The sequence below is a fragment of the Cimex lectularius genome, unplaced genomic scaffold (genome assembly GCF_000648675.2).
Source record: "Cimex lectularius strain Harlan isolate CLEC.00 unplaced genomic scaffold, Clec_2.1 scaffold188, whole genome shotgun sequence".
NCBI classification, from domain to species: Eukaryota; Metazoa; Arthropoda; class Insecta; order Hemiptera; family Cimicidae; genus Cimex; species Cimex lectularius.
This window is the reverse complement of record NW_019392882.1, coordinates 1,464,171-1,477,587: the sequence shown is the minus strand read 5'-3', so window position 1 is coordinate 1,477,587 and position 13,417 is coordinate 1,464,171. Positions and strand designations below refer to the sequence as shown.

Below are 13,417 nucleotides of genomic sequence, written 5' to 3'. Positions count from 1 at the left end.
CCACCTCCTTCCTCAGGAATAGACTTGGGTCTCTGAAATCAAGTTGTCAATTGTCACTATGAATTTACTATCCATTGGCTGAGAAACATTGAAGTGTTGGTTTTGTTATTTTTTAACAGTAGGCAATAAACAAAATATTTATTCTCTGAAAGGAACTGAAAAAAAAACTCACCTGGTACGGCTACTTATTTTTATAAAGAACGATTCCTTCTTCAATTATTCAGTATAAGTGTACAAGGAAAAATTTAATATTTTTCAAATAAAGAGTAGAAATCCGCCAACAAAAGGTTTCTTTGTAAAACAGACGCCATAGTATAACATTATTCCATAATTAAATTTATATTGTCTTTCTGAATGTTTAGCTTAGCATTCCAGTTGCAATTGTTTTCTCGAAACGATTTAAACTAAAGCTACAGTTGTTTGAGAAAGAGGCGATGTAGTTTATAGTTGAGGTTTAAAGTTTCTTGAGTTCGAAAAGGTGTACATGGCCGAAAGAGTGTATGCTGAAGTAAAACTGAAACGTCATCGTAGAACCTTGAAGAAACATTTAAATAAATGGATAGTAAGCTGTTAATGATTGTACTGGGTGATTAAACAGTTTCATGAATGGAAATGATAAATGATAGAGTGAGTGTGGTGTTCAGTCCTTTTTAAAAAGATAGTTCCTACGCACAGTAAGTTGTTTTGCAACGATCCGGATTTCGAGCCCTTTAGCTCATCATCAGGTTGAAGGACTGAAGGACTTGCTGTTCATACAGTATTTACTACTGTAATATTTATTTGTGTTAAAATTTCCGCGTTTCGCACGTTCAAATTGAGCGCCATTAAAAAACCAGCTCCTAATTGTATCAGCGGGTTCACGTTTGCAATTCATGTCGAGAGACGTGGTTGTAGAAGTCCTTCAACCTGATGATGAGCTAAAGGGCTCGAAATCCGGATCGTTGCAAACAACTTACTGTGAGTAGGAACTATATTTTTAAAAAGGTTTCATGAGTGATCTTTACACATCAATCATTTTTATTCTTTACAATTCCTGACCCTATTGAAACTTTTCGGTTATCATCGATCGTTAAGTGCCGACTTACATATTTATAGGAACGTTTTGTAGGACAGCTAAAATTGACGGCACCAAAAGGTTACGCGTAAATTGTTTCTTCGCCTTGGTTTTCTTTTTAGTACTTACGTGAACAAAGAGGCAATTCGGCTAATTATGTACCATCCGTTGTGAACAATATAGAACACGATGTTTTACCCTATTTCTGGAACAAGAGAGTAAAAAGTTAAGGGCAAAGGCGTAGATCGCACATTCGAGTCACGGAATCACTTAGAGGGGGCCCCATCGACCTCCGACGTCCTCAGAGCAATTTCTTATCACTCGCTAGTCCCAGATCCCCATCCCCTCAACTTGTTGGCTTTTGACCTCGAAACAACTTTTTTTACGACCTCAGACCCAGCCAAGACTGCATGGCAAACACCTTCGAAGCACAATGCGGCACTTCAACTGCGGGTTATCCATTCAATAAAAATCAAAGCTCCAAGGTACGGTTTTTACAATCGTTCGAATCGCCTTTATTACTTGTATGCAGTACGGCCTTAAAAGGATATTACGTCGTAAAGGTTTTTCTTTAATATAAGTTATAATAAAATTCCCCACTTACTTTGGGGAGATGAAATTTTGACAATTTGTTACTTAATTAAGTTAAGTGTATCATCTCGCACATGTCGGCACAAAGTTGTATGGTTGTGAATTCTTGAAGATAGCTTGTTTAATGATTTATAAATCTCAATATAACTACAACACGACGATTGTTTAAGGAATGAGCGCTTTATAAAGAGGAGTACACGTAGATCCGTTAATGGGGTACGCGGGTCCGTGTATGCTCGCTGGTTTTTGAAGGTACGCGAACGCGTTTCTGCTTTACGCCATCTTCACTCAGGAATTGTTGGAGGAAATGTCTCGTTTCTATAGACCTATTTAGACATATTTTAGATATGTCCATAATGAACAACCTAATAGAAATAGACGTATATAGAAAACCCACAACTACAGACACTATGATACCAGCGGATTCTTCCCACCCATGGTCCCAAAAGGCTGATGGTTTCATTTGACTCATAGACCTATGTTAAAACTTCCATTAACACCTGCTAACTATAAAAAAGAATTAGAAACTATTAAAACCTTAGCAAAAAACAACGGGTATCTAGAAATATTTATTGATAGGTTGCTAGCTAAAAGAATAAAAAAATTAACTTTAAAGGAATCAACAATAGGACTCAGCCACCCCANTTAATACCAAAATCCTGCATTATTTTCCGGACAACCCAATATATAGGACAAAGCAGTAGAGAAATAAAAATGAGCGTAAAAGAACACTTGCCTAAATCGAGCAAAATTACGGAATTTAAGGACCATCTAAAAGAAACAAAACAATTTCAATTCAAATTTAAATACAACAGTGTTACATAGTTTCAACAAAGGGAAAAACTAGATTGGTTTGAGAAATTTGAAATTAAAAAATGTAAAATTGAACAAGGTGATAAATGCATTAATAATATAATGAATTTTGATCTACCTCCCATTTTAAATATATACATAAATAATATTAAATGTCTAAATAATTAAATTGATTATTTTAATTGTTATTATTTTTAATAGTAATTTTATTAATTTTAAGTAATTTAATAATAGTAAGAATAATTAATAATAGTGAGTAAGTAATTTAATAATATTAAGGTATCATTCTAATTTTCTATCTTTTATCTTTAATCACAAATTTATAATTAATTTCTTACAGTATTTACTATTATAATATTTATTTGTGTTATAATTTCCGCGTTTCACACGTTCAAATTGAGCGCCGTTAAAAAGATCAGCTGCTAATTGGAACGTCGCGTTGGCGGAGGTATCAGCGGGTTCACTTTTGCAATTCATGTCGAGAGACGTGGTTGGAGAAGTCCTTCAACCTGATGATGAGCTAAAGGACTCGAAATCCGGATCGATGGAAAACAACTTACTGCAGTACTGAGTAGGAACTATCTTTTCAAAAAGGATTGAACACCACACTCACTCCATCATTTATCATTTCTATGGTATAGGATGTATTCATTAAATATTTTATTCCCTCACATAAAATGAATATGCAATTTTTCCTCTTACTCTTGGGCATATAACAGTTGTAACCGATGGAGACATAGAGCAGATGATTGGCGGTCGCCACAATGCCATAGATGCCAATCAGCAAAGGCAAAATTGAAAATTTAACATCATGTGCTATTTCAGAACAGTCTAAACGAAATCCACCAAATCCACGACAAAGAACAAAGTCATCATTTCAAAAAAGGAATTAATTCGAGAATGCCAAATTATTCAAGTGGTTCATCAGGTGGTAGTAGAGATTGCTGCAGTTGTTCATTCTGAACTGATGGCTATGATTCATCAGATGATACAAGCTCCAGCTCCTCAGAATGTTGCTGTTGGGAAAATAATAGTTATGCACCAAAGAAACTTACAAAGAGAAAGTCTTCAAAAAATAACAATAGGTACAGAGATAGTCAATGGTGATTTGGATATTATTCCCACACAGTTGATAATATGTTGCATATTTTTTAAAAGTAATTGTGTATAGACTTTCTGTTTTAACCATGAAAATAAATATTCATGACACAAATGATGCTTTATTGTTAAAACAATTATGTTATAAAATTACCATTTTACTTAATCCTTTTAATTGTGGTTGATGTGCATTTATTAAGTTTAGACTTTTTCATTTATAATTTTACAATCTATTTTTGTTCGTTTTATATCAATTGTATACTGTAATATTTCAAATCTTATTATTGAATGTGTGTGGCCTAAAAAGCGATACTTCTAATTAAAATATGATTCTCATCTTAGAGCTTGTGCTTATTATTACCCTTTAAAGAGTGCTTAGCGTCAATTTGTCAACTTATTCTTTATGTTTCTTGTGTTTGTTACGGTGAAGTTGATCCTAGGAGTGTTCAGTTGGTTTCTGTCAGGCAAACTGGTAGACTGTTTCCTCTTCTTCAAAAGCGCACAACCATTCTAGCTTGATGGGGTTAGGACATTATCATCGACGACAAAAGGTTCTCACCAATTGCTCGGAATAAAGGCAAAATTACGGAGAGAGGGCACTGTTGAAGATGTCTTCGCACTCACGTTATTGAACTTTGCCATGAGGATCGGGGCTGCAACCTCATCTGTCAACTCTTACCGTTATACTGTCTGTTTTCGCTCCATTTGGACTTCGGTCTATTAGTGTATCACGCATTACTATCCTTATAAACTTTATAATACTCCTTTTATTGGTAATATAAGTAAGTAAGACTAGTTTAGGCGATTTAGCGAAAAGAATATTTTTCATTTGAGTTTACCGGTTCCAATAGTTAATTTTTGACTTTTCAGTTTGCCAGGATATTGTAATCTATTACAAATCAATTACAAACGAAGCAATAAAGGTTTCGAATTGTGGATCCAGTGGACAACAAATTCTTTAAATAGTTTCAGGTTGAATATTAATTATTATATTCACTATTTTGCGTGGTCCTCTTGACCAATTATTATTTTTATTATTATTATTATTATTATTATTATTATTATTATTATTTNCGTGTTTAGCGTCAGGGGGCCTGATCGCGATGGTCCGATCTGGAGGGTGGGACATACCGGCTTTCGCCGCCTCGTCCGCGCGTTCGTTACCCTCCAGGCCGACATGTCCGGGAATCCAGACATTTTTATTATTATTATTATTTTTGTACAGATCTTTTACCTAAATGTTTAAATACATTTATTAATTTTTTATTCCATCCTCAACAAAAAGGACCTTCAGATACTCAAATATGTCTAAAAATCTAACGATTAAGCGTTGTTATGGTGAACTAGGCTTTAGCCTTAATCTATTTAGGTTGCTCCTTGAAAACTATGAATTCAAATACTTAAACAATACTAGACAATCCACGTAGCTTAAAAAAACATTTTAAGATCCAGCTGTGTCTAAATTTATTTGCCTAAGGAAAAAATCTATACTTTCCACTTCGCAAACAACTCTCTACGAAGCAGACAACAGCCAACCTGACGCTTAAAAGATTTAATAGAAAATAATCCTAAATATATATTCGAGGGATAGAAGGGTGTGTAGTTTCAATTTGCAGAAATTCATCTTCCGTCTCGATACTTGTCAATTTCATCAAATACTTGATAGAAAGAGCTTCGTTCGCCTCCTTATTCGTTTTCCCCTCGACAACCTTATATTTCGTTGGTGTCACGGCAAATTTTTGCATGTCGGTATGTGGTAGCTCGCCAAATTATCCAAGGTTACACTGATGAATTACGTTAACTTATTAAAAACAGAAAAACTTGGAATTCTCTTACGAGACGTTTTCAATGAAAACGCGTGAAATGTAAAAATATAAAATGTTAGCCCAAATTATGAAATGCCTTTTCTTGTACTTAGATATCTATTTTGTATAAAAAAATATTTTTTTAGAGCGATAAGGGTTATTTATGAAATGACAACATGTATGAGCAGGGGATCTCATTACTTTGGTAGGCTGGTAGGCGCGTGTTGGGACAGCTTTTGATTTGCTAATTACGACCTGTTTGGTGTTGAGGGTCGAGTACTGCTTCATGGAGTTGAGTCGAGTCAAAGCAACTAATATGTGGGGTGATTCTGCCGTAGGCGGCATTGATATGCATTGCGCCCCTTTCCGGCCCCCGGCCTTCCCTGATTTGCATCGCAAATGGGGTCGTATTCCGAACTGTAACCCCGCCCAGGCTAAAACAGGGCAAAGTTTTCGAAAATTTTATTCTTTCTCTGTTCACAAGGGGTTTATAAGCCTTCGGGGGCGACGGCCAAGTAGCACATCACGCCTTCGTCGCTGAGCTTCTTTATCGACACGATTGCCTTTCCGTCTGGCGACTTGTGACACATAAAAGGTGCAATTGGCCCGACCTCGGCGAGTTTTGGGATATGCCTTACGACTTCAGCACCCTGAAAATTAAACAAAAAATATTATACATAAAGATGATTTAAAGGTCATCGGTATCACAAGTAGTATCTAAATTGTAAACATTGGTTGATTCCACAAAAAAGAAACAGATCCTGAGGAATTTTTAGTTATCTGCCGCTTGAACAACCTGTAATTTAAGTGCTGCATTAGGTTCTTTATTATTTCTTATGTTCCTGAATCCTCAAAATATAAACTTCTTACTATTTGCTGACTATGTCAAGCTGTACCATAATGATAATGACACAAGAACACTTCAAATCGCTTTTCCTAATTTCAGTGATTGGTGCTTAAAAATGGACTTAAACTTAATTTTGATAAATGCTTTGCGGTGCCACTTTTGAGTTGTAATACAAAAGCTAATTTATTAATTTAATTTAATAACAAATTGCAACTACAAACTCTGTCCACATTTAAAGATCTTTATCCAATATTTGCTCATATCCTTGAATTTTCCCAGCATGCACCCAATATTACTAATGAGGCTAATAAATTTTTAGGATTTGTCATTTTCAATACTCACCAAGTTAGAAACATATTTACATAAAATTAAATTTAAAAATTTACATAAAATAAAAATTTTATTTTGCTTCATAATTTATAACAACTATATAAAACCACGTATTTCACTTATAACACTGATTATGGTTTTCTTTTAAAATGACTACTTTTCAACTTCCTTTCCGATAAATAAATATAGCTATCCCTTTTCAAGTTTCTTTAGAAAAATTACGGTGTGATATTGATTCCATTAGTAATAAAATAACACATTCGAAATATTTTAACAGATTAAGACAGATTAAGATTGTACCTGAGACGATAAGCATGGGCAGCATACAAGCGTGTTACATATATGCGGTCTTAATGACAAAATTTTCATCATAAAAAAGTAACTGTTATTGTAAAGAGAATAAGATAGCATTTGTAATGCTTCCATGTTTTATCTCCTGGATAGGCGATAGTACTGAGCAGGCTAAAATTGGTTTTATGAGATTGTACTTACAACAGCTTCTGCCAGCGGAGGTAGTTCTCCCGATGGCGGATTGTGAACGAATATCCCGTGTAGGATCCCTGACAGTACCGTGATTCTCAAAAGCTGTATATAGTCGTTCCTCAACTTAGTCTGTTCAAATGTCGTCGTTGGGATCGTGGCCAGCTTCCTGACCCATTCCGTCACTTTAACCCGGTCTGAAAAAAAGTTCAAGTATAGCACTGTGTACAATCATGATTCGACCCGACATAAATTACCAAAATGAGACTTAAGAAATATCACTTTTGAACAGATTTCGCGAACTGCGTACTGAAATTCCGTAATATCTTCTTTAAGTGCCATTGTGTCTGTTTTCTGTTAGGTGTATCTGTTATATAAAAGGCATCGACCATGTGTTTTCCATATTTTCAAATTATTTAAATATTTATGAATTTCAGAAACTATCAAGGATTAACAACGTAAGCGAACGGTTTTAAAAGTTTTCCCATTGGCTTTATTATCACACAACTGTATATTTTATTGCTATGCCGAGACAACAGTAATTTTTCATATAAGGATAAAAGACATTACTGAAGGTATATTGAGTCTTTCTTGAAACAGTCGTGGATACGATTCCTGTTAAATGGATCGGAATGAGCCAGAGGTTAAAAGGTAGCCCAGGTGTTCTCGATTAGAAAAAGAGCCAAAAGAAGAAAACAGGCCTTAGTCCTTTTCTATAGATTCTATCGCGTGAGGCCCACAGCTAAGCCCCCGGAAAGCCCCAATTTCCTCCTATCTTTTAATTGCAAGGTAGTAAAAAATTTAATGGATTTAACATTTTTCAATGTAAGAAATCGCTGCTTGTTGAACGTTTTACTTGGTGTCTTACAGCAGTAAAGATGGTTTTCGTTTTTAGTATCCCCAGTAACACATAACTGCTTTGTACACCTAAGAAAATCAAATGTAGTAATTTACTTTCTGCAACGATTATTTTAAACTTATAAACTAAACTGCTGTCACCAGCGTTTTAATAATCGTTTAAAGAAAAAAAGTAATTAATGGCATAGCAGCTTGAATATTTAATCCGAACTGAGAGAGAGGGGGGAAAGACCTCTTTATTTATTCATAAACGGTCTGCTTTCAGATCCGTTTTATTATTAAAGGGGTGGGGGATTGAAAATCGAGACTATTTCATTTTTCCGGTAGTCTGTTGGATATAATAAATTTTCCGGAAAACGCTCGTTGAAAGCCACTAAGCGATCCCGAAGTGCCTACCTGTACTATAAAACATTAAGTGCACTACCTCCGTACAACTCGGGCTATGAATAACAGTTCGGTCGTTAACCCAGTTGCAAAAAAAGTGCTTTTTGTACTTACGCACTTTTTTTGTATATATTAATACACGCAATAAAATTAACGAGAATCGATAAACGAAATTTCCAATACTGTCAAGAACAGTAGAGTTCATTTGATCTACACTATGCTAAATAGACATTTCTTAACTGAAAGAAAGTATTCCGCTAAGCAGCTTTCCATCTGAGTCGAGAAAAGCTCATATCCCGTATCAATTTCCCATATGGTTCCTCATGGAACCTTTTTTTACAGGATTTTGCCGTACTAAGCCTTCACGGGGGCCACGATATTAAAAGCGCTAAACCGCCTTTTATTGCCACCGAGCCCGTCTCCCCGAGTAGCATATCTCTAACCTAAGCCCCTGTTTCAATTCAAATCTATTGAAAAGCCAAACTTTGTACGGTTTATTTTCTTGGTTGAAACACCTCACGCACGTATTAAAACGAACTTGCTACATGCGGTATCAATCCAACGGAGAGCTTTAACTTATTAAATCTTTTTCATGTGAACATCAAGTGTTCCCTTAAATGATTAATCTTCCTGTCTTGTTCTTAAAGGTACTACAAAGTAAAGTAATTCCTGTCGTACAGGAGGGCTTAACGTCCAACTGAGTGGTGACGCGTTCGAGAAGATAAACCATTTGGATTGGTCACATTAAGAGAGCCTTCAATGTATCATTAAAGGCACAATGGACAGAACACATGGAAGAACTTACGGACTAAATCCTACAATGACCTTGTGACTATACCTTACCATCATCAGACACGAGTTCATTTATGCAAGTTATATATGATAGCCAAAAATCAAAAACATACAGAGGAAATGCTTCAAAAATAAAAAAATCAGATCCCTTAGCATCATTGATGCTATTAAAACAACACCCACTGCTACACTGGAACTTATAACTAAAACTGCCACCCTTACCTGTATATAGGTCTATTACACCTTACAGAGGTGGAATACTTCAATGTTTTTGGTGATAGTATCCGAGAGTTCTTGCCAATTGGCCATAGGAGCCAAGAAAATAAAGTATTTAATTATTTAAGTTATTTGAAGTTTATTATGCAGTATGAGGTTATCTGAGTGAGCGTGAGTTCCCCTATTTTTTATTGAGGCCTTTTTGGGAAACAGACACATAAACGCACCGAGATACGTAAACTTTTATTTTTTGTCTAATTTCTCATTAGCCAAAAAGTTTTAATCTAGCTCTCCAGGATAGCAGGATATAGAAGCATATTTCAAATGGCAAGATAACTATTGATATTTATTATTAAGTATTAAGAAACTATTTCCATATTTTTTTCGGAAAATCTAAATCTCCAACTTCTTCAGCCAAAAATCAATTTATTTAGTAATTAAGACAATGGTAAATGTTGTGGGCCCTCGGGGCACTATCTTTCATGACGCACTGCTAACAATGGAAACATGTAAGCATGAAATAAGTAGAAAACATCTGAAAGGTGCAACAATAATTCTTTCAGACAGCAAGTCGGATCTCCAAGCGTACGAGGTCACATCACAAGTTACCTAGAACTGCCTAAATACCCCGAAAAACCGGGATCTTCAAATAGCCTGACGAGGCAGCAGTTGTACTAGTTAAAAAAGGATCCTGGAACAACTCATGGGCTCGCCTATTGAGTGGCCATATTGTTGCATAAAGTGCAATTAAATTAAAAGAGAACTGAAAACTTTGGTAACACAACAAAAACAGGAAGAGTAAACCAGGCAAGAGGCAAGCAGAAAGACTGGCAAAAACGGTCCAAAATGGAGAAAGAGGAAATCCTTCTCAACAGAAAGCATCAAGATACTCTGATTGACATATTCACATAACATGCTTCATCTAAGTATCAGCTCCAGATCTATACAGAAATTGATACCATCCCCTGAGAAGAATTATTTACTTTGTTGAAGAAACTAAAATTCTCCAGGAAATTCATTAGATTGTTTCAAAGATCGGCACTGTAGACTACTGTTTAAATGCTATCCTTATAATGAGAAATCCTTACGACTTCATAAGGAGAGGGACAAAATTCTGTCGTACAGGAGGGCATAACGTAACCTTTAGGTACCGAGGACCATTTTACAAAACCTTTTGTGTTTATAATACATATACAAGAAATTCCAAGTGCTGTGCAGGGATTCAAACCCACTGGTACTAGCATACCAAATTCCAGTCGGGTGTGCTAACCCCTCGGCCACGAGTGCCCCAGTCTTGTTTTTAAAAGTACTGTATTGACATTAAGTTAAAATTGTATTTGCGTAAATAATGGCTGATTTTATCAATGATGGTAGGAGTTAACAAAGTTATAGTGGCAGAACATAATTAAGGGTTCAGTTGGGTTTAAATACTTAAGTGAAATTTGCGCAAGACAGCTAAGCTTTTAGGGTAAAACTTCCAGAAAACAGGATTTTTTCCGCACACACGACATCACGCTAAGAATATGAACTAATCAAACTTCCAATTATCGAATTGGAATCAATTGAAATAATTTTTTTAATAAAAGTAATTTCATCTTTTCGAAAAAAGAAATTTCCATTCTATTATGTTAAAGTGTCGTTCGAGCCTCATTCTAACCAAAAAGCAACTTGTTTCTTAAGATAATAAAAGTATAATTGTAAGTCTGTTGAATCTCTGTTTGTGTGAAAATTTCCCCAGCGCCCGTCGTTCGGGTTTCCAACCGGAATATGCATGAGAGGCTGAAAGCGGGGCGCGTAACGATTTAATGCTTCCATCCCTTTTCACCACAAACGTTTTAACTGTAGGAAAAGTAGACCCATCCACGCTAAATCTGATTGACCTGAATTCGCCGCCATCCTCTTGAGCCTGGATGTGAAAATGTTGAAGAATCATTTTATTGAATTTTTCGCAGTTCCTGTGCGTTAGGAAGATAGGAAAATGCTCGTTTAGAAATACTGTTATAAAGGGGTGGAACAACGAGGCTGACGGTGCGGAAGATGCCCCCGAACTCATGAAAAATGCACCACACTTTTCCTCGGACCGTTGAAATATTCCTCTCGCCTTTAAATTCCATCAAACGCGATAAGAGATAAGTGCCTTCTGCAAAATTAAAGACTCTGTTTTAAAAACATTTTCATGATCGAGTCGGACTTTATTAGTGGAAAGCGAATTCCTTTAAAAGTTGATAACCCAATCAAATTTTTCAATTTTCATCTAACTTATATTATTTAAAATATCTGTTGCCCAACTGAACTCTCGGTGATTGGGTGGTTACGAAGTATAAACAATTTAAAATTGGTTATTCTTGTACATTTACCACGTACAGATTTATTCCATTGAATCAATCGGTTAAATTTTAGTCTCTAAACAATAATTAATTTTCCTGTAAATCCGTTGTATTACATATGTGACAATTTTTGTATAATTGTTTTCTCTGAAAATATTTTCTCTTTCCACTGGGAATTACTTGAATAGCTTTATTATTTATTCTGCCTGTTCACCGCTATATCTTTAAGCGTTATATAATTGCATCTTTTCAACTGACAATACATGCAATGTTGGGTTTTAGCAACGAACAATATTATCATAAAAAACATTATTTTTAGTATAATTTTACGAAAATGGAATAAAAATTGGTAACACAAGGTTCTTCGTAAATAATATTTCACCATGGTAACAGCAAGCATATGCATATGTATTATGTACCATCAATATCACTGTTTTTAATAATATTTTGTTGAACTTTCTTCTGTTAGTGAAACACTTGACTCTTTTGAGCTAAGAGTGAACTAATTTTGACCCCAGTTCTCCCATCGGAGTGAAAAATATTCCTTTACGTTCATTATTCACAAAGACTTTGTCCCAGAAGCTTTTGTCCTTACAACAATTGTTTTTGGAAAAATCTAGGAATTTAATCTTTTTATTTTATCAAAACGAAAAACTTTTCTCGCTACCTTTTTGGGATAATCGCCTTCTTTCAACTTAATTATTTTTTCGTTTAATCATTTGTCAAACAGTTTCAGCACTTAATAACATTTATGATGTATTGATTGCGTTATGCGGCAATTTCGGGGGCGCTTCAATTGCCCACTTTGAGCGGTTAATAATTAGCGAAGATCTCTTAGATTTTTGGGCGTCATGTAATCTGTCTTCATTTTTGAATGTACTATAACGTACTTTTTCAAATATTCAGAACTTTACATGTTGGTTAATTTAATTGTAAAATATTTTTCAAAGTTAAGCTGGTTTAGTTGAGAAAAACTATTATTTAACTATTATAAAAAATTAGTAATTTCGAATTTTATAAAAAAATATTTAATTCGAAATCCCGTCCAAATCAAATTTTCCTCACATTGATAGTCAGTAAGAAACAATGTTCACATATTATGTGTGTGTGATATTTGTATGATAAGAAATTAAACTAAATCGCCGGTAGTGATTGAATCTGAGGGGAGTTTGGAAAAATCTTCGTGCTAACCATTTTTGGTACACGTTTAAAAAATTTCTTTTGATAGTTTCGTTGTCACTTTTTCATAATAAATTTGTTCCATAACGTTTCTTATGACCATCTTGAAAACATTAAAGGATTATAATTCAATTTAAAACGTGACGAAACTGTTAAAATGTTGAGATATTTACTATTCCTTTTGGAAGAAACAAGTATTTACTCTCAAATCTATCTCTGTAGATTATTGCGTTGCAGAGCATTTTATTTTATTTTTTAATATAAATACGTTTTTAATTCGCGTAGTTTGTAGATTTCTGTTCTAAACAAATGTTTGCAGTATTAGAATCTTTAATGCATGCTAAACCCGCACAACTTGTACGTATTACCGAAGTGTAGATGTTCGCGCCGTTAGTTTCGAATTTAAATCATCCTTTCATTTCGCCTATTAGCTTTTATTTCCAAAGTAGTTTATATAACCAACATAATATAAATCAATCATAAAGCCCAGTTGGTTGTTTTAAAAATAAATCACTCCCAGGATAGAAAATAGAGTAAATAAATTTGAGAAGCTTTTTTCAAGAATAGTTCGAAAATTAGGTACCGTACAAAAAGCAGTATTGATTTCTTTATAAAAGACTATGATAATTATTTATTATTAATA

General features: G+C 34.6%; 2 protein-coding genes across 3 annotated transcripts in view; one reads left to right on the top strand and one right to left on the bottom strand.

Moving 5' to 3' along the window:
• Window positions 1–13,417, top strand: part of LOC106674389 (peripheral plasma membrane protein CASK) — a 377,414-nt gene that overhangs the window by 272,778 nt on the left and 91,219 nt on the right. The gene's annotated exons all lie outside the window — the stretch shown is intronic.
• Window positions 5,809–7,427, bottom strand: LOC106674393. Its single transcript, XM_014407061.1, has 3 exons — window positions 7,276–7,427; window positions 7,031–7,215; window positions 5,809–6,011 (listed from the first exon to the last, which is right to left on the bottom strand). The coding sequence occupies exons 1-3, from the start codon at window positions 7,358–7,360 to the stop codon at window positions 5,850–5,852; spliced, it is 432 nt and encodes a 143-aa protein (XP_014262547.1). The 5' UTR covers window positions 7,361–7,427; the 3' UTR covers window positions 5,809–5,849.